The sequence below is a fragment of the Euleptes europaea genome, chromosome 18 (genome assembly GCF_029931775.1).
Source record: "Euleptes europaea isolate rEulEur1 chromosome 18, rEulEur1.hap1, whole genome shotgun sequence".
Taxonomy (NCBI): Eukaryota; Metazoa; Chordata; class Lepidosauria; order Squamata; family Sphaerodactylidae; genus Euleptes; species Euleptes europaea.
The window spans coordinates 21,527,377-21,552,531 of record NC_079329.1 but is presented as its reverse complement, the minus strand read 5'-3'; the positions used below and the strand labels follow the sequence as shown (position 1 = coordinate 21,552,531).

Below are 25,155 nucleotides of genomic sequence, written 5' to 3'. Positions count from 1 at the left end.
TAGCGACCGGCGACTCGTCCCCGCTTCTTTCCCGCCCCCTCCGCCGGGACGCGTGCGCCTGCGCGCAACTCCTGCCTAGCGCAGCAGGGGTTGTGCGCACGCGCGCCGATGGGCGGACCAGAAGGAGAGCGCTTCCGGTCGAGGGGAAGCAAGGTGGAGCTGGCCGGATGTCAGCGCTGGGTACGAGAATGGAGGGGGGCCGGTGAGGGGTGGGAGTCAAAATCTTTGAGGGGAGTATTGCCTTAGGAGACGCTGAGGTGAAGATCCCGTCTCTGTCTTCTCCCTTTATTTGGCACATGGTTTCTTTCTCTTTCCGTTAAGCTAAATTGGTGACCAGTGTGGAGAGTCAGAGAATTTTGGACTCTCTCCTCTATAATGCTAGAGTTGGGACTGTGGTAATCTCGTGCAATTGATGAACAGGTGGTTCAGACCAGAGCAAGTAGGGTTGCCAGCCTCCAGGTAATAGCAGATCTCCTGCTATTACAACTGATCTCCAGCCGATAGAGATGAGTTCACCTGGAGAAAATGGCCGCTTTGGCTATTGGACTCTATGGCATTGAAGTCCCTCCCCTCCCAAACCCCACCCTCCTCAGGCTCCGCCCCAAATTTCTCCCACCGATAGCGAAGAGGGACCTGGCAACCCTAAGAGCAAGCCATCGTCTTTTCTCATCTATTACCCTTAGAACGTGTAATTAATCCATGAAACTCGTAGCCGCAAGATGTAGACTTATGATTGCCAGCTCTGGGTTGGGAAATACCAGAAGATTTTGGGGGTGGACCTTAAGGAGGTGGGGTTTAAAGAGGGGAGGGACTTGTCATAGAGTCCAATTGCCAAAGCAGCTATTTTTCTCAAGGTAAACTATCTCTGTCGCCTGGAGATCAGTTGTAATAGTGGGAGATCTCCAGCCACCACCTGGAGGTTGGCAACCTTAGGTTTCTAGTGTCGATGGCTTTAATGGAAACGGTTAAGATAAATTGAGGATGCACATCCGTGGCTATTAAAATAATTATCACAAAATGAAGCCTCTGCTTATTCACTTGAGAGCAAGCATGATGTGTTGCTTTGAGTGTTGGACTGGGATCCGAGAGACCTGAATTCAGATTCCCCCTTGAAGCTTGCTGGATGGCCTGGAGATGGTTAGGGTTGCCATCTATCAATCTCACTTCCCTGCCAGGGGTGTTGTCACCCTGAGCTCCTTGGATAAGGGCAGTCAACAACTAAACTGATAAATTTGGTAGTACACAGACATCCAAGCAGGGTACTTTGGAATACAAGTTGGCAAAATGAAGGTGAAAACAATAGCAAAGCTTTCCTCTGCATGTGGGCTTGCTGGAAGCATTGGGATGGTCACTGTGGTGAATATATGCAAGATGGGATGGATCTTAGGTCTAATCCAGGAGGCCTCTTATGTCCTGTGTAAACCACTCTGCCTCTGCCTGACTTATAGCTCCACTTCTGCTTGATTCTCCCCTACAATAACCTTCCCTCCACTACTAAATTCTCAGTCTCTAGTTCTCTCCCTTTTTATTGTTCTGCTTACTCTGTCCCCCACCAGATACATATAAATTCTGTGTCTGTTCCTTTGGCACTGAATATTATTAATCGTTGGTTTCAATTTTGCCTCGGTGATTAATTTCATGCCATGTTGTTGGGTGTATAGCCCCTCCCCATCCTAGGTAGCTGGAGGAAATGGTGGTGCCAATGCTGGACATGCCTGCTCAGCCCATGGGGATGGTAGCCGACGTGGTCTTCGTCATTGAGGGCACTGCCAATCTTGGACCTTACTTCGAGTCCTTGCGCAAGCATTACCTTCTTCCTGCCATTGAGTGAGTGTTGAGTATGTTCCAGCATATAAGAATATCTCTGTTGCAAGGAAAAAGAGGCTCTTGGGGGGTACAGGCACTTTTGGAGAAGGCAGTGCTCAGAAAACGCTCCATTCTCAGAAAGGACTATATAGTTAGTAACTACCTACTGCTAAGTTCTGTCTGTTTAACTGTATTGTTATTTAAATGGCTAATAGCTGTAATATAAAGTATGTTGTCTTCTAACAAGTGTAAATTACAGATAACAGTATTAAATCGGACTTTGCTCTGGAAAATTGCAGATTCGTTGAGTGAGCGTGGGCAAATCCATTGCTCCTTTTTCACATTTGTGCAATGAAATATTAATTACTGATTTCATGGCATATTTGTGTGGATGATTGAACAAAAGGCTAAAATATTTGTTTACTCAATATTTTATGCAAGTTGGTGATAAAACTCATAATATCTATCAAGTATGTTGTGTCGGCTTTGCAGTTAAGTCCACAAAAGATACTGGCTCGTTTTACTAGTCCACTTGCCAGTGAATGCACAAATGTGTTTAAAGAGCCCTAATTAAATAATCAAAAATTTGATCTCCTACTTCTAATGCTATAAAAAGCCATTGTGTAATTAGAGGATGAAGAAAAGAAAAAAATAATGTGAAAGGGAGAACCAAATTTTTATTTCTTTGCAACTACGAAGAAGGAATCCTCCCTTTCCTCCCCCAAATACCCCTATATATTTGTCCAAAGTTATGTGTGAAGGCGGACCCTATACAACTCTACTTTTAAGTAACGTGTGCCATTTTCAGTAGGGCTTATCCCCAGGTGAGTGTCCATATAATACCGTGTGGTCTTACATCCAAGTAAACTTACATAGGATTATAGTGTTAGGATGCACATTTACTTGGAAATGCATCCCACTGACTTCAGTGAAACATATGTGGTAATAGGAAGCTTGGAATAGCATTTTATTGATGGTATTTTATTAATAAATTGTAGTTATGTTCTCCCTTTTTGCTTATGTGTTCAAGGTGGTTTAAAATAATGGCTTACAATGTGAAATATATGGTACAGAAGGAGGGGATGGAGAGGGAAGAAGAACATTCAAATTTCCGCCATTCTTCCTTCAAGTCAAAAATAATTGCTGCAAAAAGAAAGAATGGCTCATCTTGCAGTTTCCAGATTACTCTGTTTCGAAGCCTCCAGGAAAATCACGCATAAAAGTGCAGTATTAAGCTAGCACTGATAATGAAGATGATTTAAACAATTAAAGGCTTCACTGAGGTACAGTACAAAGGTATCCGCATTGTTTGCAATAGTTTCCCCAGGCATTCGGACAGGTGATAATATAACTAGTCTCATGGTTTCACTACTGCTCTCTCAGTAAGTTCATGATTCTTCCATAAATTCTCAGTGTGTCCTTGTTTGAGACAACCATCAACGATAGCCATATCTGTCTGCTAGATTTTGTTTTCTGTTGTTTCCAGGTACTTCAACGGTGGTCCCCCAGCAGAGACAGACTTTGGAGGAGATGTAAGTGTGCAAGTTGCAGAAAATCAGTGTCCTGGGTCGCAAGAGGCATGGTGCTGAGAATATTTCTGCCCAGAACCATCCTCTTTAACCGGCTTCTCCCTCTTCACTGTTTTGCAGTATGGAGGAACCCAGTACAGCCTGGTGGTGTTCAATACAGTCGACTGCGCCCCTGAGTCATACGTGCAGTGCCATGCGCCAACTAGCAGTGCTTATGAGTTCGTCACGTGGCTTGACAGCATTCAGTGAGTTGGATTTCCACATAATGCTGGGAGATGCTGTATATTCATATGACTTAATTCTGGTTCTGGCTTAGATGTGTTAAGTGTCTGGTTTGGTGTGTGGCAGTTTTATATATGCATAAGGTTCTGTGTCAGGTTTCAGGATAAGGCCTTTAGGTCCCATTGCAAGTTCAATACCGTTTTGTCTCCTTCATCCAAGATTTGTGGGTGGTGGTGGAGAGAGCTGCAGTCTCATTTCAGAAGGGCTCAGCACGGCTCTGCAACTGTTCGACGACTTCAAGAAGATGAGAGAACAAATGTAAGTTTTATTTTTGGGGCACGTATAAGGCAGGGGAGGAAGCTGGAAGGAAGTGTGTGTATGTACATGAGGGGTTCCTGTCTGTTTTTAGTACTTGCCAGTGATCAGGCTCATTAGAAGTGTGCAGCATTGTATTTATGTTGTGATTCTGAACCAGTTTAAAAGTTGGGAGTTGTTCTGTCGGATTCTCAGCTTTCATTTAAAAAGTCTCCAGCCTGTTTTGTTGTAAAGATATAAGGGGAAAGGCATACCGTGGCATCTGAATGCTGAACTCTTTGCCTTTGTCTTTTCTTTCTCACATCTGTCCAGCCCAGTTGATGTGGGTCTGAGACGACTCCCCATTCATGAAACCTCTGCCAGTGTTAAATCCATGGTTTACACCAGGCTTGTATGCAAAGCCATGGTAATAGACCCAGCTGCTATAATCAAGACATGACAAAGTCATAATAATGTTGTCCTGAGAGGGGATATGATAACCATCTTCAAGTACTTGAAGGGCTGTCATATTGAGAAGGGTGCCAAGTTGTTTTCTGTTGCTCCAGAAGGTTGGACCAGAACCAACGGGTTGAAATTAAATCAAAAGAGTTTCTGTCTAGACATTAGGAAGAATTTTCTAACAGTTAGAGCAGTTCCTCAGTGGAACAGGCTTCCTCAGGGGGTGGTGAGCTCTCCTTCCCTGGAGGTTTTTAAGCAGAGGCTAGCTGGCCATCTATCAGCAGTGCTGATTCTATGACCTCATGCAGATCATGGGAGGGAGGGCACCTTGGCCATCTTCTGGGGATGGAGCAGGGGTCACTGGAGGTGTGTGTGTGGGGGAGTAGTTGTGAATTTCCTGCATTGGGCAGGGGGTTGGACTAGATGACCCTGGTGGTCCCTTCCAACTCTGATTCTATGACTTCTGAATCCTGCTTTGGATCCAAACAGGACATGTAGTTTCCTTGGCTTCACCTGCAGTCCCTTTTTATATTCTCCCCCCAAACAGAGGACCCACTCACAAAGTCTGCATCCTTATTTGCAACTCCCCGCCCTACTTGCTTCCAGCCGTAGAAAGTACCACATATTCCGGTTATACAACAGAGAACCTGGTTCAGAAGATTGGTGAGGTGAGTGATAACCTGGACTCCTATGCTCTTCAGCATAATGGGCAGGGAGATGAGGAAGTAGGGGCTTAAGTCGTCAATGTCCGGCCCAGCAAAATGACATCACTTCCAGCACAACCTGAAAGTGACATCGCACCAAGGAGGGCGCTCTAGCATTCGTCCCAAACTCTGTGCTTTAAATGTAGAGTTCTTAGCAAATGCTAGAGCATCACTCAATGCGATGACCTCACTTTTGGGTTGCGCTGAAGGTGATGTCATTTCTCTGGGCCTGACACTGACATCTTAAGGTTGGGATTGATGGCGGTGGAACAGAACCAGGAACCAGTTTAGGGATCCAAGCAAGGAACAAAGGCCCAGGATCTGAGAGGGGGGGTGTATTGTTTTCAGAAGGAGGGTAGAAATACAGAAAAACAGGCTGGCAGCCCTGCTTGGATCACACAGCAGCAGAGCTGGAATATCAGGGGTTTGAGAAAGGGACTGGGGCCAGAGGAGGAGGAGAAGTTGAGACTGAGGCATTCCAAGTTGTATGAATGTCGGCGGATGCTCAAAAGCTGCCTGGGGAAGGAATCTACAGGAGACCTCCCTGTGCCACCTTGGGATAGTTAGAGTACCGGACTAGGTACCCACTCTACCATGGAAGCTCGCTGGGTGACCTAGGGCCAGCCACGAGCACTCAGCCTAACCTACCTCACAGGGTTGTTGTGGGGATAAAAAGGGGGAGAGGAGAACGACGTAAGCTACTTCGGGTCCCCAGAAAGGCAAGGTATAAATGAAGCGACTAAATAATTGAATACGGGAGGGGTAGCCCTGTTCAACCATCCATCCTTTTTTATTTTTCCCCCTAGCGTGGCATCCACTTTTCCATTATCTCCCCGCGGAGGCTGCCCGCGCTGCGCGTCCTTTTTGAGAAGGCCGTGATGGGGGGCATGATGGAGGCCCAGCTGAAGGAATTCAGCCAGGACCCCCGGCATATGATCCTCATCCGTGGCATGGTGCTGCCAGGTAAGGACTGGCTGGGGAGGGGTGGGAGAGCGGTCGGATGCCACTGGGAAGCACAAGCCTAACTCGGAGATATTGCGGGTTCGGCTCCAGATCAGTGCAATAAAGCGAATCACATGAATGTTTTGGTTTCCCAGTGCTTATAAAAGTTACGTTGACACTCTACTGTAGTCTATTAAGTGTGCAATAGCATTATGTCTAAAAAACCCCCAATATACTGTAATAATAATGATAAAGTTTGAAATATTGCAAGAATTACCAAAATACGACACAGGCAATAAAATGAGTTGTGCCTGTATCACGCCGAGTAGCGGCAGGCTGATGGAACTGGCCTGGAAGGAGGGAGGAAAAAAAGAATGCAGGGAAATGTTTGCTAACACCCCACATGAAGGAGGGTGGTTTCCACCCCACCCTCCAGATCCGCCCAACTCCTTAAGCATCTATGAGCAGGCGATGCTTTTGTTGGGGGGATGGGGGAGAAACATACCTGGAAGTCAGCTAACAGTAAGGTTGTAATCCTAGGCCAGGCTCACTAGGTTCATGTCGTAGGCCACAGGTGTTTGTATTCAAGTGGCTGACAGCGGCTGACATGTGCTTTTTTAACAATAAGAGTTGTTCGACGTTGGAATCAGCTACCTAGGGAGGTGGTGAGCTCCCCCTCGCTGGCAGTCTTTAAGAAGAGACTGGACAAACACTTGTCAGGGGTGCTCTAGGCTGATCCTGCATTAAGCAGGGGGATGGACTAGATGGCCTTTATGGTGCCTTCCAACTCTATGATTCTGCAATTCTACTCTGCAGTTAGGCTTTTGCACGGCAAAAGTCCCAAATGTGGCATAAATATGTAGGATTTACCTTCCGGGATTCTGCTTCCACTTAAAAGGTGCAGGTTATTATCCCTTATTGGTGATTTAGAAGAACTTGACTACGTATGAGTTAAATGCCAAGTGAAATCCTAGGAGCTTGAGGAGAAACTGAATATGACTTCCAAGCTTTGGGGCTTTCTTCTCCTGTATTTAGGGTTGTCAAGAACTTGGAGGAAAAAAATGTCCCACCCCTTTAAATAAGGCCTAATAGCATATGTTATTAACCAGATGCTGTGATTTATCTCCATGCCACAAAAGCTTCAGCTGCCCTTTTCCACATATCAAGCCCTCTGTTAAAGGGACAGGAGATTTTTTTCTCCAAGTTGTTGGCAACCCTATCTGTATTGTTCCTTGTTCTTTTGCACCTCTAGCCTATCAGATCCAAGCTGTACGGTTGGAGAGAGCCAAGGACTGCGTGCAAAAGGTTATTGGTTATTGGCTTGCCTCACCCCTCTCTTTCCAGCTAACACATCTTCTTTCTTTGTCTCCAGTAGGAGGAGGAAGTGCCCCCAACGCCCTGCAGCCCAAACAGGCCTTGCCCCAGCCCCAGCTCCCCACCGTGCAGCCCCAGCTCCCCGCCACCCCTCCGCAAGCCATGCCGCCGGTGTCCCAGCCGTACCAGGTCCGTCCTTGAACCTGGGAGGTGTGGGGGAGGAGGGGCCCTTGCCTCCCAGCTCTGACGTCCGGTTTCTTCTTCAGGTCCCGCCCTCCGCCACTCTCACTGCTGCTCAGGCAGCTGCTCAGTCCGCAGTGGAGGCCGCCAAGAACCAGAAAGCCGGCCTGGGCAGTCGCTGTGAGTCCTTGCCTGTGTCTCAGGCTGGGAAGGGGAGGGGAAGAACAGGGGATTAGGCTGGAAGAGGTGAAGGGGGTTATTGGTGTGTTTGCATCAGCCCTCAATTCAGCCAACAGTTCAGCCATGTGCACACTCCCTTCCTCCCTCCCCTCTCTCCCCTTTCTCCGGCCCTTCCCCCCTTTTTTCCCTTTCCCCTTTCCTTTCCCCTTAACTACAGCATGCGGTTAAGAGCGCTAGACTCTAATCGGGAGAACCGGGTTCTCCCCAGTCCTCCACATGAGCAGCGACTCTAATCTGGAGAACCGGGTTTGATTCCCCTCTCCTCCACATGAAGCCAGCTGGGTGACCTTGGGCTAGTCACAGTTCTCTCTGAACTCTCTCAGTCTCACCTACCTCACAAGGTGTTTGTTGTGGGGAGGGGAAGAGAAGGAGATTGTAAGCCGGTTTGATTCTCCTCAAAAAGGTAGAGAAAATTGGCAAATAAACACTCAACTTTCCTTCTCCCTCTCTTTCCTCACCCTCTTCTTCCTGTTCTTCTCCCTCTTCTTCCACGCCTTCTCCCCCCTCTCCTTCCTTTCCTTCTTCTTTCTCTTCCCCTTGCTGTTTTTCCTCTTTCCACTTCCCTGTGTACCTTTTTGGGCCTGTGAGCTCTCATTGGTTGGTTGTCCCCCCCACATCTACCTTCTACCCTCCTGAGACCCCTACATGAGGTGGCTTCATAGCACAAGGTGCCATCTTTTAACCTATAACTTAATACATTTTGTAATATTTAGATCAGGAATTATGGTTTTACATGTTATGTATTTACTTTATACTGCATGAGTTTTTTGGGCTCTCCTTCCCTGGAGGTTTTTAAGCAGAGGCTAGATGGCCATCTGTCAGCAGTGCTGATTCTACGACCCTTAGGTAGATCATGAGAGGCCCCTTCCAACTGTATAATTCTATGATGAGAGGGAGGGCAGGAAGGTTTGCACCAGTGTTTGGCTCTCGTGGCCCTTTCTTACATGCCCAGGGTGGTGCCGATTGCCACTTTGGGGTCAGGAAGCAATTTTCGTCCAGACCAGATTGGCCAGGGATCGTGGAAGGGTTTTTTTTTTTTTTGGCCATCTTCTGGGCATGGCGTAGGGGTCACTGGGGGTGTGGGGGAGAGGTAGTTGTGAATTTCCTGCATTATGCAGGGGGTTAAACTAGATGACCCTGGTGGTCCCTTCCAACTCTATGATTCTATTCTATGATTGTTGGAAGCTGCCCTGAGCCCAGGCTTGCCAAGAAAGGTGCAGGGTAGAAATCAAATCTATACTCCCTGAGGTGGTGGGACTGAAGACTGCAGTCCTGTTAGCATGTTGCCTTCTCGCTCTTTTTCCCATTCTCTGCAGTCTCCCCCTTGAACCCCATGCAACCGACCTTCAGTCCCGCTCCGGCACAGACCCACCCAGCCGGCTCGGTCCCAGCCCTGCCTCCGAAGCTTCCTGTCTCTTCCCAGTCCAGTCTGGTCTCCACCGTTACCACGGGCTCTGGAATGTTGGTCCAGCCGAATGTGCAGACTCCTCCACAGCCTGGCGCCTCGGCAATGGTACATGCAGGCCCCGACCGTACGGCCATGCGCGCGCACCAGGCCTTTCCACCCTGGCGTGACTGCGCTTCCGTCTAGGCGACAGCAGAGCTGCTTGTAACAGTGATCCAACTTTGCCCTTCCAGCCTGGTGGCGTTGCTGCCGGCAACATGAGCGTTAACCAGCCGGCGGCTGCACAAATCGGCACAACCCAGCAGTCGGTCGCAAACAGGGTGATGGCATGGAGCGGCGTGCTGGAGTGGCAGGAGGTGAGGTCCGAATTGCAGGGGGGCGGGATGAGCTGAGAGCCAGGAACCCCCTACCTTGGGATGTTTTGACTTTCTGCCTGTCCCTCTTCTTCAGAAGCCCAAGCCAACTTCTGTGGATTCCAATACCAAACTCACTCGTTCCCTTCCTTGTCAAGTGTACGTCAACCAAGGGGAGAACTTGTAAGTTTCTGGGGTTCTCTTTCCTTGTCAGTCTGCTTCACAGAGGAGAAGGGAGGATGGCTGTTCAGGAAGGGGGAGGAGGGAGCAGGGCCGGTGCCAGTCATTTTTGCGCCCTAGGCAAGGCTAACTCTTGTGCCCCCACCCACCCCGGTTGCTAACCAATTTTCAAAAACAGACGTTTTGTAGGAAAAAATAAAAGCACAAAACTTTTTATAAGACGTTAGAATTAATTATATTCCATAGCACAGTTGTGGTACTCATCTTAAAGTAAACATAAATTTTCAGTTGCGTTTTTTTTCAAGACGCTAATCTGTTTAAAACTGTATCCCTCAGGCTAGTTCTGCACCCCTCTGAGGTCTGCGCCCTGGGCAACCGCCTAGTTTGCCTAATGGGAGCACCGGCCCTGGGAGGGAGAATGGAACTATTGTGGACGTACTGTGAATAGACTGAGAGCTTGGAGGGGCGGGTGGGTTTGGAAGGGATGGGAAGGTTGAGGAAATGATGGAGGAGACAAGTCCTCTGGCTGTGCGACACCCTGTCCAGGGAGCCAGAACGGACTTCCAGTCCCAGCTCAGTAAGGTCCTGCCTGTAAATGGGGGGGTGGGGTGGATAGATGGGTTCAATCTCCGGCATCTCAGGTTCCAGGTTCAATCCCCGGCATCTCCAGTTAAAGGGACTAGGCAGGTAGGTGATGTGAAAGACCTCTACCTGAGATCTTAGAGCTGCCAGTCAGAGTAGACAATACTGGCTTCGATGGACCAGGAGTCTAATTCAGTATAAGGCATCTTCATGTGTAATAATGTGTTCAATACAATTTTGGCCTCAGTGCAACTATCAGCAGCGACTATCTCCCCTGCTCTCTCCCCCCTTCCAGGAAGGCCGAGCAGTGGCCGCAGAAGCTCATAATGCAGCTCATCCCCCAGCAGCTCCTGGTAAGAAGAAGCGCTTGTGATTGCCGTGGCCTGACTCTGGGCTGTAGCTTCCGAAGATCCAGGGCAGTCCGGTATCTAGCAGGTTGGATCTGAGCCGTGGGGAAACCTGGCTTTGGTTCCCTGCTCGGACAACCTTCGTGGCTGCCACTGTAAAATGGGGGCAGGGGGAAATATGTAACAAACCCTTCTGTGCAAGGCTTGTTAGTTTTCTTTAAAGTGTTCAGCATGGTAGGGGTGGGGCCACTTGGTCTGTCCTGAAAAGCATAAGAAACAGATTGTGAGTCTTGAGCCTTCTGCTGATTTTCATCATTTGCACGCCAGTTCTGTGCAGTTCAGTTAACAGGCGTGTTGCTGTGCGGTGGACTCTGATCTGGGAAACCGGGTTTGATTCCCCACTCCTCCACATGAGTGGCGGAGGCTAATCTGGTGAACTGGGTTTTGTTTCCCCGCTCCTGCACATGAAGCCAGCTGGGTGACCTTGGGCTAGTCACAGCTCTCTTGGAGCTCTCTCAGCCCCACCTACCTCACAGGGTGTCTGTTGTGGGGAGGAGAAGGGAAGGTGATTGTAAGCTGGTTTGGTTCTTCCTTAAGTGGTAGAGAAAGTTGGCATATAAAAACCAACTTCTTCTTCCTCCTCTTTTTCCTCTTCCTCCTCTTTTTCCTCTTCCTCCTCTTTTTCCTCTTCCTCCTCTTTTTCCTCTTCCTCCTCTTTTTCCTCTTCCTCCTCTTCCTCTCCTCCTCCTCCTCTTCCTCCTCCATGGCTGTCTTTAGTGATTAGAGGCTTGAACTTTATTCCCTTCTTCCCCCTGCCATGACTTCCCCCATTAGAAATCGGTGTGATACTGATAACTTTTGTATGGACAGTATAGGACATTCCATTGTATCTCTCGGTTTCTGTATTATAGGACAAGTCCGTTTAGGGCTTGATTGTCGGTATGTGAAGCTCCGTTTCCTGTTGGCCTAACAGTTGGCTGCCTTTGTTTCCCCCCTGTAGACCACTCTGGGCCACCTGTTCCGTAACTCGCGCATGGTTCATTTCCAATTCACCAACAAGGACCTGGAGTCACTGAAGGGCCTCTACCGCATCATGGGCAATGGATTTGTAAGGCGCTGCAGAGCTGGAGGGTGAGGGTGGATGGAGGGGTGGCCCCATTCATTCAGAGAAGGCAGAATCTCCCCAGTGTACCTCAGGCACAAGTAGGATTGCCAGCCTCTAGGTGGTAGTAATGCTAAGACTTGTGCTGTTATTAGACTGAGAAAACCGAAAAATAATCTAACAGACACACAAACCACAATCAAGTAATTAGAACATAAGCCTAGACTCTTTCAATATTATGGCATGTATTATAACTCATACGTAAAGAATATCAAGACTTACTCTTTGCTTGATATTCTTTATGTATGAGTTATAATACATGCCATAATATTGAAAGAGTCTAGGCTTATGTTCTAATTACTTGATTGTGGTTTGTGTGCCTGTTAGATTATTTTTCGGTTTGCTCAACCTCCAGGTGGTAGCTGGAGATCTCCCACTATTACAGCTGATCACCAGGCCACGGAGCTCAGTTTCCCTGGAGAAAATGGCCGCTCTGGAAGGTGGGTTTTATGGCATTATATCCCACTGAAGTCCCTCCCCTCCCCAAACCCTGCCCTCCTTAGGCTCCACCCCCAAAATCTCCAGGTGTTTCCCAAACCAGATCTGGTGTAGTGGTTAAGAGTGGTGGTTTGGAGTGGTGGCGTCTGATCCGGAGAACCGGGTTTGATTCCCCACTCCTCCACATGAGCGGCGGAGGCTAATCTGGTGAACTGGATTTGTTTCCCCACTCCTACACACGAAGCCAGCTGGATGACCTTGGGCTAGTCACAGCACTCTTAGAGCTCTCTCAGCCCCACCTACCTCACATGGTGTCTGTTGTGGGGAGGGAAAGAGAAGGTGGCTGTAAGCCGGTTTGAGTCTCCCTTAAGCGGTAGAGAAAGTCGACATATAAAAACCAACTCTTCTTCTTGGCAAAGGGTCAAGCATTCCTATTTCCAGGAGGCTTGACCATGAACTTTGCAGGCGGGGTTTCTGGCTCACTTTCTTGAAGGCTTGTAGTCACAGCTGGCGAATCTTGGCCATGGGAAAAGAACCCCCCTCTCTTTTTTTGTTAGGTGGAGTTTCTTGGTCATGCGGGCAGCCTTCATCTTCCGCATCGGGCTCCTTATCGCTCTTGGGGAGGAAGAAAGTTCTTAGCTGTCGTGGGCTCCGGATTCTGGAGCGGATGCATCACGATCTAATTTGTTTTTATTTTCTGGAGCAGGCGGGCTGTGTGCATTTCCCTCACACCACTCCCTGTGAGGTGCGGGTGCTGATGCTGCTGTATTCTTCCAAGAAGAAAATCTTCATGGGCCTCATTCCCTATGACCAGAGCGGCTTCGTCAATGGCATTCGGCAGGTCATCACCAACCACAAACAGGTTCAGCAACAAAAGGTAGATATTCCCTTTTCCCACACCCCAGGCAGTGACCTTTCTCCCTCTTCTCCCCCGCCCAAGAAAATATATTCCCCTTATCCTTTAATACAGGGGTGGGGAACCTTTTTTCCACAAGGGCCATTTGGATATCTATAACATCATTCGCGGGCCATACAAAATTATCAACTTAAAAATTAGCCGACCAAGCCCCAAGCAGGCAGCTGCCCCAGATGACCCCATCCCCCGCGTGGGCAAGCAGGCAGGCATCCAACTGGTGGCGCACTCACCCACCTGGTGGCACAGGATGATCTGTTGCACCAGCCGGGCATAGCTGTCCAGCCGCACGCTGGAGTTGCTCCTGCTCCGCATGGTCGGGGCCGGATTCTACAGCCAGCTCCTGCTACCTCCGCCTGCAGGGGTGAAATGAGGACACACTGGCTAAGAACTCCCCCCCACACACACACATTCTGTCCTTGTCCCCTTTAACCCCTCCATTGTCGCCACTTCCACCCCCAGCCCTCTTGTAGTACAGAGGGAATATGTTTCTTGAGCGGGCCTAGCAGCTCCATAGCTAATGACTCTTCTGCAAGGGGAAAAAAGGTTCCTTTTCTCAGCAAAACAAATTCACATCCGCCTTGAATAGATCCTATTCCTGTCTGCAGGAGGGTGCAGATGGCCAGTCTTAGATCCTTCTGAACTAGAGATCTGCCAGGACCCACGAAGGGCCAGACCAAATGATTTCGCGGGCCTTCAACGCCCCCCCCCGGGCCTGACGTTCCCCACCCCTGCTTTAATATATACATGTTTTGCCATCTTTACCATTTCCGAGTTGTTCGTTATTTTAAAAAATTCAGGATGGGTGAGTGCCTTCTTTCTGTTATCAAATGACTCAACCAGTCTCTGTCTATTAACCTCAAATAAAGGACATTGAAAAAACAAATGACTTCTTGTACCTATACTGCCACACCCACAAAAGCAGATCTTATTGGAAAAATTGGAACTTTACTAAATCTGCCCTTCAAGTTAGGTGGCTGCAGAGCATTCAGCCGAACCGTCATATAGGCTGTTCTATACTTGGGAAAGGTTAATAGATTTTACTACTTTGGCATACTCTGTGGTAAAATACCCCAAAAGAGGGTGGAGCAAACTCCGTGCTCTATTGTGCACACTATTGCATTTCTTCTTGTCTGACTATATTACTTTGTTTGCAAGTTTACGTTTTGATAGCCTTCTCAGCTCCATAGAACCCTTAGCGCAGGGGGAAGCGGGGGCTGTTGTTTTTTTTATTGAAGTGGGTATCCAGTCCACAGGTGGTCACTTCTGGCCTGGCACATTCTCCCCCGCCCCCCAGTTTCCATTGTTTATTTCTCCTCTCGCTTTCTTTCTCTTCACAGCAAATGGGGGGGTCTCAGCCTCTCGGGTCCGCGCCTGGCACGCAGAACTTCCTGCCAAAGCAGCCCGGGGCTCTGCCGGTGGCACAGGGGGTCCAGCAACAGGTAAGAAGGTGTATCACATGAGGTTGTTGGTAGCCGTTCTGGTGAAAGCAACCGGATAAAAGAGGGCCACCGCTCTGAGCGTCGAATCGCACTTCCTCTGCTCCTGTCACAGAAGTTACCCCCTCTCCCTCCTGCAGATGGGTGGCCAGCAGGTGAGCCCCGGTATGCCTCAGGTGGGAATTATGGAAGAACAGCAACGGCAACAGGGCATGGTGAGTCATGGGACGGTTTACCGAATCAGTTGGGGGTGGAATCCCTGGAATCATTGGGAGGGGCCGTGGCTCAGTGGTAGAGCCTCTGCTTGGCATGCAGAAGGTCCCAGGTTCAACCCCCGGCATCTCCAGTTAAAGGAACCAGGCAAGTAGGTGATGTGAAAGACCCCTGCCTGAGACCCTGGAAAGCTGCTGCCGGGCTGAGCAGACAAATACTGACTTGGGGTGGGGCTGTGGCTCAGTGGTATAGCATCTGCTTGGCATGTAGAAGGTCCCAGGTTCAATCCCTGGCTTCTCCAGTTAAAGGAACCAGGCAAGTAGGTGATGTGAAAGACTGCTGCCTGAGACCCTGGAGAGCTGCTGCCGGGCTGAGCAGACAATACTGACTTCAACGGATCAAGGGTCTAATTCATAGAATCATAGAGTTGGAAGGTACCACCAGGGTCATCTAGCCCAACCCCCTGCCCAATGCAGGAAATTAACTACCTCCCCCCCACATCCCCAGTGACCCCAACCCTCCCCCCACCATGCAGGATCCCACAATCAAAGCACTCCCGACAGATGGCCATCCAGCCTCTGCTTAAAGACCTCCAAAGACGGAGACTCCACCACCCTCCGAGGCAGTGCATTCCACCATCGAACAGCCCTCACCGTCAGGAAGATCTTCCTAATGTTTAGGTGGAATCGCTTTTCTCTTAGTTTAAATCCATTACTCCATGTCCTAGTCTCTGAAGCAACAGAGAACAAGCTAGTTCCCTCATTAACATGACATCCCTTCAAATATTTAAACATGGCTATCATGTTTAAATTCAAGATTCAGGATAAGGCAGCTTCCTGTGCTCATGTATTCCCCCCTCTCACCCTTCCTGTGATGGCCCCCCTGTTACCAAACGCCCTGCCCTCACCCAGAATGTCATAAAAGACCCTTTGGTCATTGGCCTGTTTCAAAAGCTGCAGGGTGAGTTGTGCGTATATGCCTGATTGCACTGGAAAGCAAGTGGCGGGTTCTTATCTAAAGCGTAGCAGACCGTGCAGAAGCTCTTCGGGCCTTCATTGCCTCTGCACTGTTCTAGGTTGTGATGCCCCCCAAACTGAGGGCAGGGCAAGGTGGTGTTTGAACTCCAGAAACCTCAGACATACATAAATCTCTGTGACTTCTTGGTGTAGTGTTTGTAGCGTGGTGTAGTGGTTAAGAGCGGTGATTTGGAGCGGTGGACTCTAATCTGGAGAACTGGGCTTGATTCCCCACTCCTCCACATGAGCGGCAGACTCTAATCTGGAGAGCCGGGTTGGTTTTCCCCACTCCTCCACACAAAGCCTTGTGGGCGACCTTGGGCTATTCACAGCTCTCTTGGAGCTCTCTCAGCCCCACCTGCCACACAGGGTGTCTGTTGCGGGGAGGGGAAGGGAAGGAGATTGTAAGCCGGTTCGATTCTGCCTTATGTGGTAGGGAAAGCTGGCATATAAAAACCAGCTCCTGTTATTATTATTTTCGTATCTTTTTCTCGATCCAGATGCCGATTAGAATGCAGCAACCCCAGTCGGCTGCTCCGCCCACCAGCCAACCCCCACAAGCACAAGGTCCCCCGCAGTCTGGACAGCAGGCCACCCAAGGAGGGGCGATGCTCCGGCCCCAGAACCCCGGAGCCAACCCGCAGCTCCGCAGCCTCCTCCTGAGCCAGCAGCCGGTAAGCATTGAAGTCTCCTCCTCTCTCCACCGGGGCCTGTGAGGTCGCTCAGGGAACGAACGTGCACAGCGAAACCCGGCGTGTCTGATTTTCTGTCTTTATACTTTCATATGCACTTAGCCCCAAGCCGGAGTTCCTCAGTCCCAGGCGCCCCTCCATCACCTCCAGCAGGGTTCTCCGGGAATGTTGCCGCATCAGCCCATGGGGCAGCCATTGGGGCACCAGCCTCCCGGACAGCAGCAGCTCCAGCTCCCAGGACAGCCCCTCATGCACCAAGCCCCCGGGCAACAGTGGCCTGGGCAGATGGCACCCCGGGCACCGTTGCAAGGTACTGTGGCGACTTTACCTATTCAAGCAAAAAATGCTGTTTCCCTACCCCAGGGACCACCGTGTGTGAGAAGCTGGGGGAGGGATCTTGGCTTAGAATGCTTTCCTGTCCCAGCGATTGTCCCCGCGTGTGCCCTTTCAACCTGCTGTATCCCCTCTCACCTTTTCTGCCCCCTCCCCAGGTCAGATGCTGATGAACGCCGGGCCCCGGGGCCCCGTATCCCAGCAAGGCTTGCAGCAGGTCCCCGCCCCGAGCGTCATGGAGGACGATATCCTCATGGACCTCATCTGACAGTGGAGGATCTCGCTCCAGCGTCACCCGGAGCTGAAACAGTTTCTGTTCTCAGGAGGGCACTTCCCTGCTGGGAGACCATCGCATCTGTTTCTCCCGTGTAATATTTCCCCCCCTGATTGTTAACAAATATTATTATTATTCTCTTGCTCTCCACGTTTTGGTCTTTCTTGAGAGAGGTTCCCATTTGCAGCCGTCGTGCTGAGCCTCCCCTTTCGCCTGCTGGTTCCCCTTTTGGGTCACCAGACTCTGGCATTTGTCCGAGATGGAGAAAGGAAACCAGAGTCTTAACCCAGCCCAACCAGACTTGTCAGGCTGGCCCACCAATACCCCTCCTCCAGGAGATCTGGGTGCCATTATCCCCATTTGAGCCTTATATTATTTGCATTATTCATAATCTGCCTTTCTTGTTGAAACTCAGTGGATTGTGTGTGTTAGGTGCCGTCAAGTCGCTTCCGACTCATGGCGTCCCTATGAATCAGTATCCTCCAAAATGTCCTATCTTTGACAGTGTTGCTCAGATCTTGCAAATGGAGGGCCATGGCTTCCTTTATTGAGTCAATCCATCTCTTGTTGGGTCTTCCTCTTTTCCTGCTGCCCTCAACCTTTCCTAGCATGACTGTCTTTTCCAGTGACTCTTGCCTTCTCATAATGTGACCAAAATACAATAGCTTCAGTTTAGTCATTTTAGCTTCTAGGGTCAGTTCAGACTTAATTTGATCTATAACCCACTGGTTTGTTTTTTGGCCGTCCACAGTATCCGTAACACTCTCCTCCAACACCAAATTTCAAAGGAATCTACTTTCTTCCTGTACTTTCTTCAGTGTCCGGCTTTCACACCCATACATAGCAATAGGGAATAAGATGGCATGAATTAACTTAATCTTGGTGGCCAGTGACACATCCTTACACTGTGCAATCCACTTTTATTCTGAAGTGTAAGTCAATACGTTCAACAGAATGAGGCACCCAGTAAGCAATGTAATAAGACTAGGATTGCAGACTGTGCAAATGGAGGAGAAGAGAATATCTGGATTGCGACCTCAGCATGCAGGGAGAGAGGGGGTGTATGCCTTGTACCCTCACTGTTTTCCTGACCTGGATTAGCCCTGGGAGGGTGCTGTTTGCCCCACTGGTGAAACCTAGGTATGCCCTATTATCCCACATGGGCCTCCTAGTGGGACAAACGGTGGCCCCCTAGGGCCATTTCAGGAACATGGCATTATGGGGGAAGGTATAAGGATCCTCTCCCTGAGGTTCTCATCCAATTTGGGCCTTTGCACCTGGGAAATTGAGCATCCAGCACAGAACCTGAAACGGGCTTGATTGCAGAGACCCAGCGGAAAATGTAATGTGTCATTAGGCCCTCATTGTCTCTTAAGGAGAAAGATGGAGACTTGGGAACCTGAGGGTGGCAAGTAGGAAGAGAGACTCCTAGCATTCTCTGACGAGAGCGGCGGAGAGGGGTTGTGACCCAGGACTTGATGCAATTTCAGAGAGGACCGCGGTGCAAGGAGGAGACGGTGAGCTGGGGAAGTATGAAAGATTGGGGCTTTCCCCCCCTTAAGACTCAAAAACTGGCAATCTAAACCATTTATTGACCGAACCCCTCCCAGAGATGCACACACAGTTTGCCGGTCTCGAGCAGCATTTATTGGTCACTTCCTTCCCCCCCCCCTTTTTCACTGGGAGGAGACGCGTTGGTTGATGCAGAAGTCGGGCCCGATGCTCTGAACGGTGCAGTCGCTGGAGTCCAGGTTGCAGAGGTCACAGTGGCAACTGACAGCCACGGGGTAGGTGAAGGACGGGTCCACTCCTGGCCGGCATCCACGCAGGCGCACGGTCTCGTAGCGCACCTCCTTGTAGGTGCAGACTCTTTGGACGTGGGGTGAGAGCACGTTGAATAGGATCTCCTGTAAGGGATGTGGGTTCAGGTGTGAGGGTTCTGCAGGTCTCTCTCTCACACACACACTCAACACTCATGCTCTCCCTCTCTCTCCCTCTCACACACTTTATTGTGTGTGGGGCCGTGGCTCAGTGGTAGTCTGCTTGGCATGCAGAAGGTCCCAGGTTCAATCCCCGGCGTCTCCAGTTAAAGGGACTAGGCAAGCAGGTGATGTGAAAGACCCCTGCCTGAGACCCTGGATAGCTGCTGCCGATCCGAGTAGACAATACTGATTTTGATGGACCGAGGGTCTGATTCAGTATTAAGGCAGTTTCATGTGTTCATGTGTTCAACTGTACTTTAATGATACTGCTCATACAACCAATTCGGCTCTGAACAGTGTCACACTAAGAGTACACACACACACATATATGTATGTACATAGATCATGATGGGTAGCCATGTTAGTCTGTCACTAGCAGTAGAAAAGAGCAAGAGTCCAGTAGCTCCCGAAAGCTCACACCCTGCCAGAAATTTTGCTAGTCTTTAAGGTGCTACTGGATTCTTGCTCTTTTCTAAACACACACACGTGTGTGTGTGTGTGTGTGTGTGTGTATCATTCAAAATTAATAATTTTTAATCTTGATTAACTGGGGGGAAAAACTTGTCAAATGCCAAAGTAATATTAAAATCCACCCCTGCTAAAAGAAACCTCAAATTATCCCATTCGCACCTAGAGTCTCTGTCACTCTCACATGTGCATGCTTACAGCTGAGAAAGCCATTTAAAAAGAGAAAACCCTCCATCACCGACCTGTGGTTAGTGCCTGTACTTCTGCACTAACCTCTAACCCAAAGCACTTCCTCCAGGCAAATACAGGCTGGCACTATGGGATTATCAAGTGTGCCTTCCTGCTAGGACATCAGCACAGGTGATTCCCCCCTCCCTAAGAGTGGTGGTGTGTTTTCCCCCATAAGCTATATGAGTGCCTGGTCACCTACCAGCAGGTGGTGAGGGGTGCCAGGCAATTGGCAACACCCAAGACGCAGAGCCAGTCTAGTGACCTCGGGAGGGGCTTTGGCTCAGTGGTAGAGCATCTGCTTGGCAAGCAGAAGGCCCCAGGATCAATCCCCGGCATCTCCAGTTAAAGGGACTAGGCAGGTAGGTGATGTTTAAGATCTCTGCCTGAGACCCTGGAGAGCCGCTGCCGGTCTGAGCAGACAATACTGACTTTGATGGAATGAAGGTCTGATTCAGTATAAGGCAGCTTGATGTGTTCATTGAAGCAGGGAGGTATTTCTAAATGGTGGTTTTACAGCTAAAATGTCGGGCTAAGTAACGGGCACGAGCCCCGTGACGCAGTTGGGTAAGCTGCAGTACTGCAGTCCAAGCTCTGCTCACAACCTGAGTTCGATCCCGACGGAAGTCTGTTTCAGGTAGCTGGCTCAAGGCTTACTCAGCCATCTTCCCAAGCTCGGTAAAATGAGTACCCAGCATGTAGATGACTGGCGAAGGCAATGGCAAACCACCCCATAAACAAAGTCTGCCTAGTAAACTTCGGGATGTGACATCACCCCATGGGTCAGGAATGACCCCGTGCTTGCACATGGGACCTTTACCTTTAAGAGTAATGGGCACTCCTGAATTGGTACATCTTTAGTCTCTTCTCCAAAATGGCTCTCGTGCTCTGGAAACCAATGGAGAGCTGCCTATAAACCTCTTTTCAGGTCTGTGCCTGGTGAGTCTAACACTAAGATGTGATTTGAAGTTTGGCTCCATCAGGTCGACAAACCACCATCCGGAGTCCTCGATGGATCCCCTCCCTGCCATTTCACACACTGGCACGCACCGTTGTCTCACAGTAGCCACCGCAGATGGCAGTGGTGACGCTCATGCAGACTGGGCACTCGTCCTTCTCAGCAGCAATGGTGGCGTTGACAGGGTGGCAGGATGGGCTCCTGATGGGATTGCTCCTCCGGCCGGTGCAGTGGCTGGCGATCACTAGTAAGAAGGCTGCCAGCAAGGGCTTCTTCTCCTAGGCAGAAATGTGTGAAGAAGAAGAAGAGTTGGTTTTTATATGCCGACTTTCTCTACCACTGAAGGAAGAATCAAACCGGCTTACACTCACCTTCCCCTCCCTGCAACAGACACCCAGTGAGGTGGGTGGGGATGAGAGAGCTGTGACTAGCCCAAGGTCACCCAGCTGGCTTCGTGTGGAAGAGTGGGGAAACAAATCCAGTTCACCAGACTAGCATCCGCCGCTCATGTGGAGGAGTGGGGGAATCAAACCCGGTTCTCCAGAGCAGACTCCACTGCTCCAAACCACCCCTCTTAGCCACGACACCACGCTTGGCTGAAAAGCCAAGAGCTACCGAGGAGTCAAAGATGCATATGGAAGGGTTGTGTCTTTGAGCAGGTCTGCCGTTTCGTCCGGCTGCTTGTACGCAACCGCAGTTTGATATGAGCAGCTGATGTAGTGATGTACTTGCAGTTTGTGCCTTTGGCGCATGGGGGTGTAGTGACTGGATGTTCTGACATACTGGAGCCAAACGATCAGATGGAGAGAGAGAGAGACCCACACACACACGGTCTACGCCGCGCATTAAAGGGAATAATCATTTAGTTTTAGCCTGTTGGGACATTCACAAGGGTGCTCACAGTTTCTGGCATCCAGAAGAAGACGAGTTGGTTTTTATATGCTGACTTTCTCTTCCACTTAAGGAAGAATCAAACCGGCTTACAATCATTTGTAAATCCTTACCGGCCAGCCCCTGTACGTAGGAGGTTTGAAATAAGACAGCAGGGCTGTGGAACGCAGGAAGCACAAAGTGAAATACAATTATGTTAAGTTCGGCCGTATAGAGGGGGGAAAAAGACTATTCCTTACTTATGCTAAGTTAGTAAACTAGCAATGAACTGGGTGGTGGTGGTGTAGATCAGAGGTGTCAAACATGCAGCCCACAGGCCAAATCCAGCCCCTTGAGAGCTGTTATCCAGCCTGAGAACCAGCCGAGGCAGCCCCTCCACCCCTGGCAGTCTCAATCTGGTCTAGCGAGGCATGGCCCGGCCAAGTGACATGTCATATCTTGCCCTCCTAACAAATGAGTTTGACACTCCCAAGTGTAGATTTTAAGAGAGTTGCAGTTACAGATACTGAGGACAGCTTAAAAACCATCTTGCACGAAGAAAGAAAAACAGACACCTCTGGGTTCCAAGCTTTCCTGTTGAGAGCTGTCCTCCAGTACGCACCCACCCCATTTCTGCTTCAGGATTCCCCCTTCGTCGCACATACCTGTATTAGCTTCATCGCGGTGTCCGGGCAGGGCTGCTTCAGAGCATCTCTGCTTTGTTGTCTTTTTATAGCGTGGAGTCTGAACTACCTCCTCCCGTTGCCGAACCAATGGTAGTCCCAAGGTCAAGCAAAGGCGGGGGCATCTCTTGTCGTCACCCAGCCCATTTTGTCTAAGCCTGGGCATTTTCCCTCTAACAACACTAGGCTGGGTACTCCCTCCCCGCACTCTCCGCAACCAATTTCATTCTCCCTGGAATCCTAGCTTTAAGTACCCAGATTAGACTCCCATCTACTATAGCAACTATTAGGCTGCCGTGGATTTAGTACCAGAATCCTTTATTTTTCCTCTTTCCTCCAAGAAATTCAGGCTTTTCCCTTATTTTATCGTCTCAGTTACTCTGTGGCGTAGGTGAGGCTAGGAGGTATGTTTGCCAGTCTCGGTGAAACCATGAAGCTGCCTTATACTGAATCAGACCCTTGATCCATCAAAGTCGGTATTGTCCGCTCAGAACAGCAGTGGGTCTCAGGCAGAGGTCTTTCCCATCACCTCCTTGCCTAGTCCCTTTAACTGGAGATGCTAGGGACCTTCTGCATGCCAAGCAGATGCTCTACCACTGTGCCACAGCCCCTCTAGGCGGTGGCTGGAGCTCTCCCGGGACTCAGGTCTCCAGGTTACAGCGATCAAGTCCCCAGGAAAAAATGGCTCCTTTGAAAGGCAGACTGTATGGCATGATACCCCACAGAGGTCTCTCACTTCCCCAATCCCCACCCTACCCAGGCTCCACCCACCAAATCTCCAGGAATTTCCCATCCCAATGAGCAACCCTGTAGAGGGGAGTGAATGTGCCAAAGGTCCCTCTGAGAGTTTAAGGACTGAAGGAGAATTTGGTTCTCTGCTGTCCAGCATTTAACTGTGGACACATGTAAAAACATAGGAAAAGCCATGCTGGATCAGACCAAGGTCCATCAAGTCCAGCAGTGTGTTCACACAGTGGCCAACCAGGTGCCTCTAGGAAGCCCACAAACAAGACTGCAGCAGCATTACCCTGCCTGTGTTCCACAGCACTTAATATATTACACATGCGCCTCTGAACTTGGAGAGAATAGGGATGCATTATGACTAGTATTCATTTTTTAAAGTACACATGAAGCTGCCTTATACTGCATCAGATTCTTGGTCCATCAGTGTTGTCTACTCAAACCGGCAGCGGCTCTCCAGGGTCTCAGGCAGAAGTTTTTCACATCACCTAGATGCCGGGGACTGAACCTGGGATCTTCTGCATGCCAAGCAGATGCTCTATCACTAAACTACAGCCCCTCCCCAGTATCCATAGGATACCCAGTAGCCATGAATACCAGCCTCTCCTCCATGAACATGTCCACTCCCCTCTTAAAGCCTTCCATATGCACTCTTGCTGTATATAAAAATATTATTACATTCTTTCTCCAATGGATGAGGGTAGCATATGTGACTTACCTATCTGCCCCCTCCCTCAAGAGACAAGTGTCACTGATTTCCTGCAGTCTCTCCATCCCTCCCAGCTCATATCCAAGGCCATGGCTCTTGGCTCTGCCTAGCAGGATGCTGCGAAGGCAGGGAGGGATTGCTCACCTAGGTGAGAAATCCCTTCTTGCCCTTGTGGATTCCCTCCCACCCTAGCTGCCTGCTGTTCCTAGAACAATCCTGGGCCCGTAGCAAAAAGAGCATGGCTGCTGTTTGCTATAAAGAGGAAGCGTGTGTGGCTGGGGCCTAGGGTTGCCAACCTCCAGGTACTAGCTGGACATCTGCTATTACAACTGATCTCCAGCCAACAGAGATCAGTTCACCTGGAGAAAATGGCCACTTTGGCAATTGGCATTGAAGTCCCTCCCCTCCCCAAACCCCACCCTCCTCAGGCTCCGTCCCAAAACCTCCCGCCGGTGGCGAAGAGAGACCTGGCAACCCTACTGGGGCCCATGGGAGAAACAGCTAGAATGTTGAACTGGGGAGGCCTGAGATCAAATCTCTACTCACCCAGGAAGTCCCTGCTATGTGTTGTGTTCAGACTGGCTGCTTTCGAGGAGCTCCTGTACATTGAGTACAATTAACTGCCCCAAACGACAGCAAGTCAAAATTAAGGATCAAGTCATTTCTTGCAAAGTGGCAAACTGCCTTGAATCACCGGAACGCTGGAGCTAATTTTATTTCCCCCACAGAAATTCACTTCGGTTTGTTGATACCATTCTTTTGCCTTTTATTTTATCCGGTCATTCTCTTCCAGAAGCCAAAAGTGCAAATCAACCCCCCAGGGCTTCCTCATCCCCGAACCAGCTCATTTTTAATCTGGAGTAGTCCAATATTTTGTTAAGAGCCCCGTGGCGCAGAGTGGTAAGCTACAGTACTGCAGTCCAAGCTCTGCTCGCGACCTGAGTTCGATCCCAACGGAAGTTGGTTTCAGATAGCCGGCTCAAGGTTGACTCAGCCTCCCATCCTTCTGAGGTTGGTCAAATATGTACCCAGCTTGCTGGGGGTAAAGTGTAGATGACTGGGGAAAGGCACTGGCAAACCACCCTGTAAACATAGTCTGCCTAGTAAACGTCAGGATGTGATGTAACCCCGTGGGTCAGGAATGACCCGGTGCTTGCACAGGGGACCTTTACCTTTTTTTTAAGTCCAATATTTGCTTCCCCCCCATGAAAGGCTCCAAATACCACGCAGCAGTGTAGAATCATTTCATTAAAACAAACACACGCAAGGAAAAAAATATTTATATTTCTGTTTGGGAGAAGGATGGGGACTGAAGCTTTTGCGGAATGGCTGTGCCCCGATCTCACACTGGCATGGGCTTGCCACTTCCATAACACTTATACTCTGTCTCATACATGCCTGGTACGCACATGAGCTCTACCACGGGCACCTTGTAGGAGACAGTGGGCGGCCGCTCTACTGGGCAGAAGCGGTCCCACG

The 25,155-nt window shown here is 49.7% G+C and overlaps 2 protein-coding genes across 2 annotated transcripts; one reads left to right on the top strand and one right to left on the bottom strand.

The window, feature by feature from the left end:
• Window positions 1-1,604: 1,604 nt before the first annotated feature.
• MED25 (mediator complex subunit 25) lies at window positions 1,605-17,048 on the top strand. Its single transcript, XM_056863909.1, has 19 exons — window positions 1,605-1,827; window positions 3,293-3,338; window positions 3,456-3,580; window positions 3,777-3,875; window positions 4,858-4,978; window positions 5,821-5,977; window positions 7,329-7,459; window positions 7,537-7,630; window positions 9,007-9,203; window positions 9,329-9,451; window positions 9,546-9,631; window positions 10,506-10,563; window positions 11,558-11,665; window positions 12,861-13,034; window positions 14,411-14,512; window positions 14,650-14,724; window positions 16,239-16,412; window positions 16,533-16,740; window positions 16,922-17,048. The coding sequence occupies exons 1-19, from the start codon at window positions 1,691-1,693 to the stop codon at window positions 17,029-17,031; spliced, it is 2,325 nt and encodes a 774-aa protein (XP_056719887.1). The 5' UTR covers window positions 1,605-1,690; the 3' UTR covers window positions 17,032-17,048.
• Window positions 17,049-18,706: 1,658 nt separating this feature from the next.
• On the bottom strand, window positions 18,707-22,223 carry LOC130490110 (lutropin subunit beta-like). The gene is made up of 3 exons (XM_056863911.1): window positions 22,209-22,223; window positions 20,766-20,951; window positions 18,707-18,944 (listed from the first exon to the last, which is right to left on the bottom strand). The coding sequence occupies exons 1-3, from the start codon at window positions 22,221-22,223 to the stop codon at window positions 18,714-18,716; spliced, it is 432 nt and encodes a 143-aa protein (XP_056719889.1). The 3' UTR covers window positions 18,707-18,713.
• Between the last annotated feature and the right edge of the window lie 2,932 nt (window positions 22,224-25,155).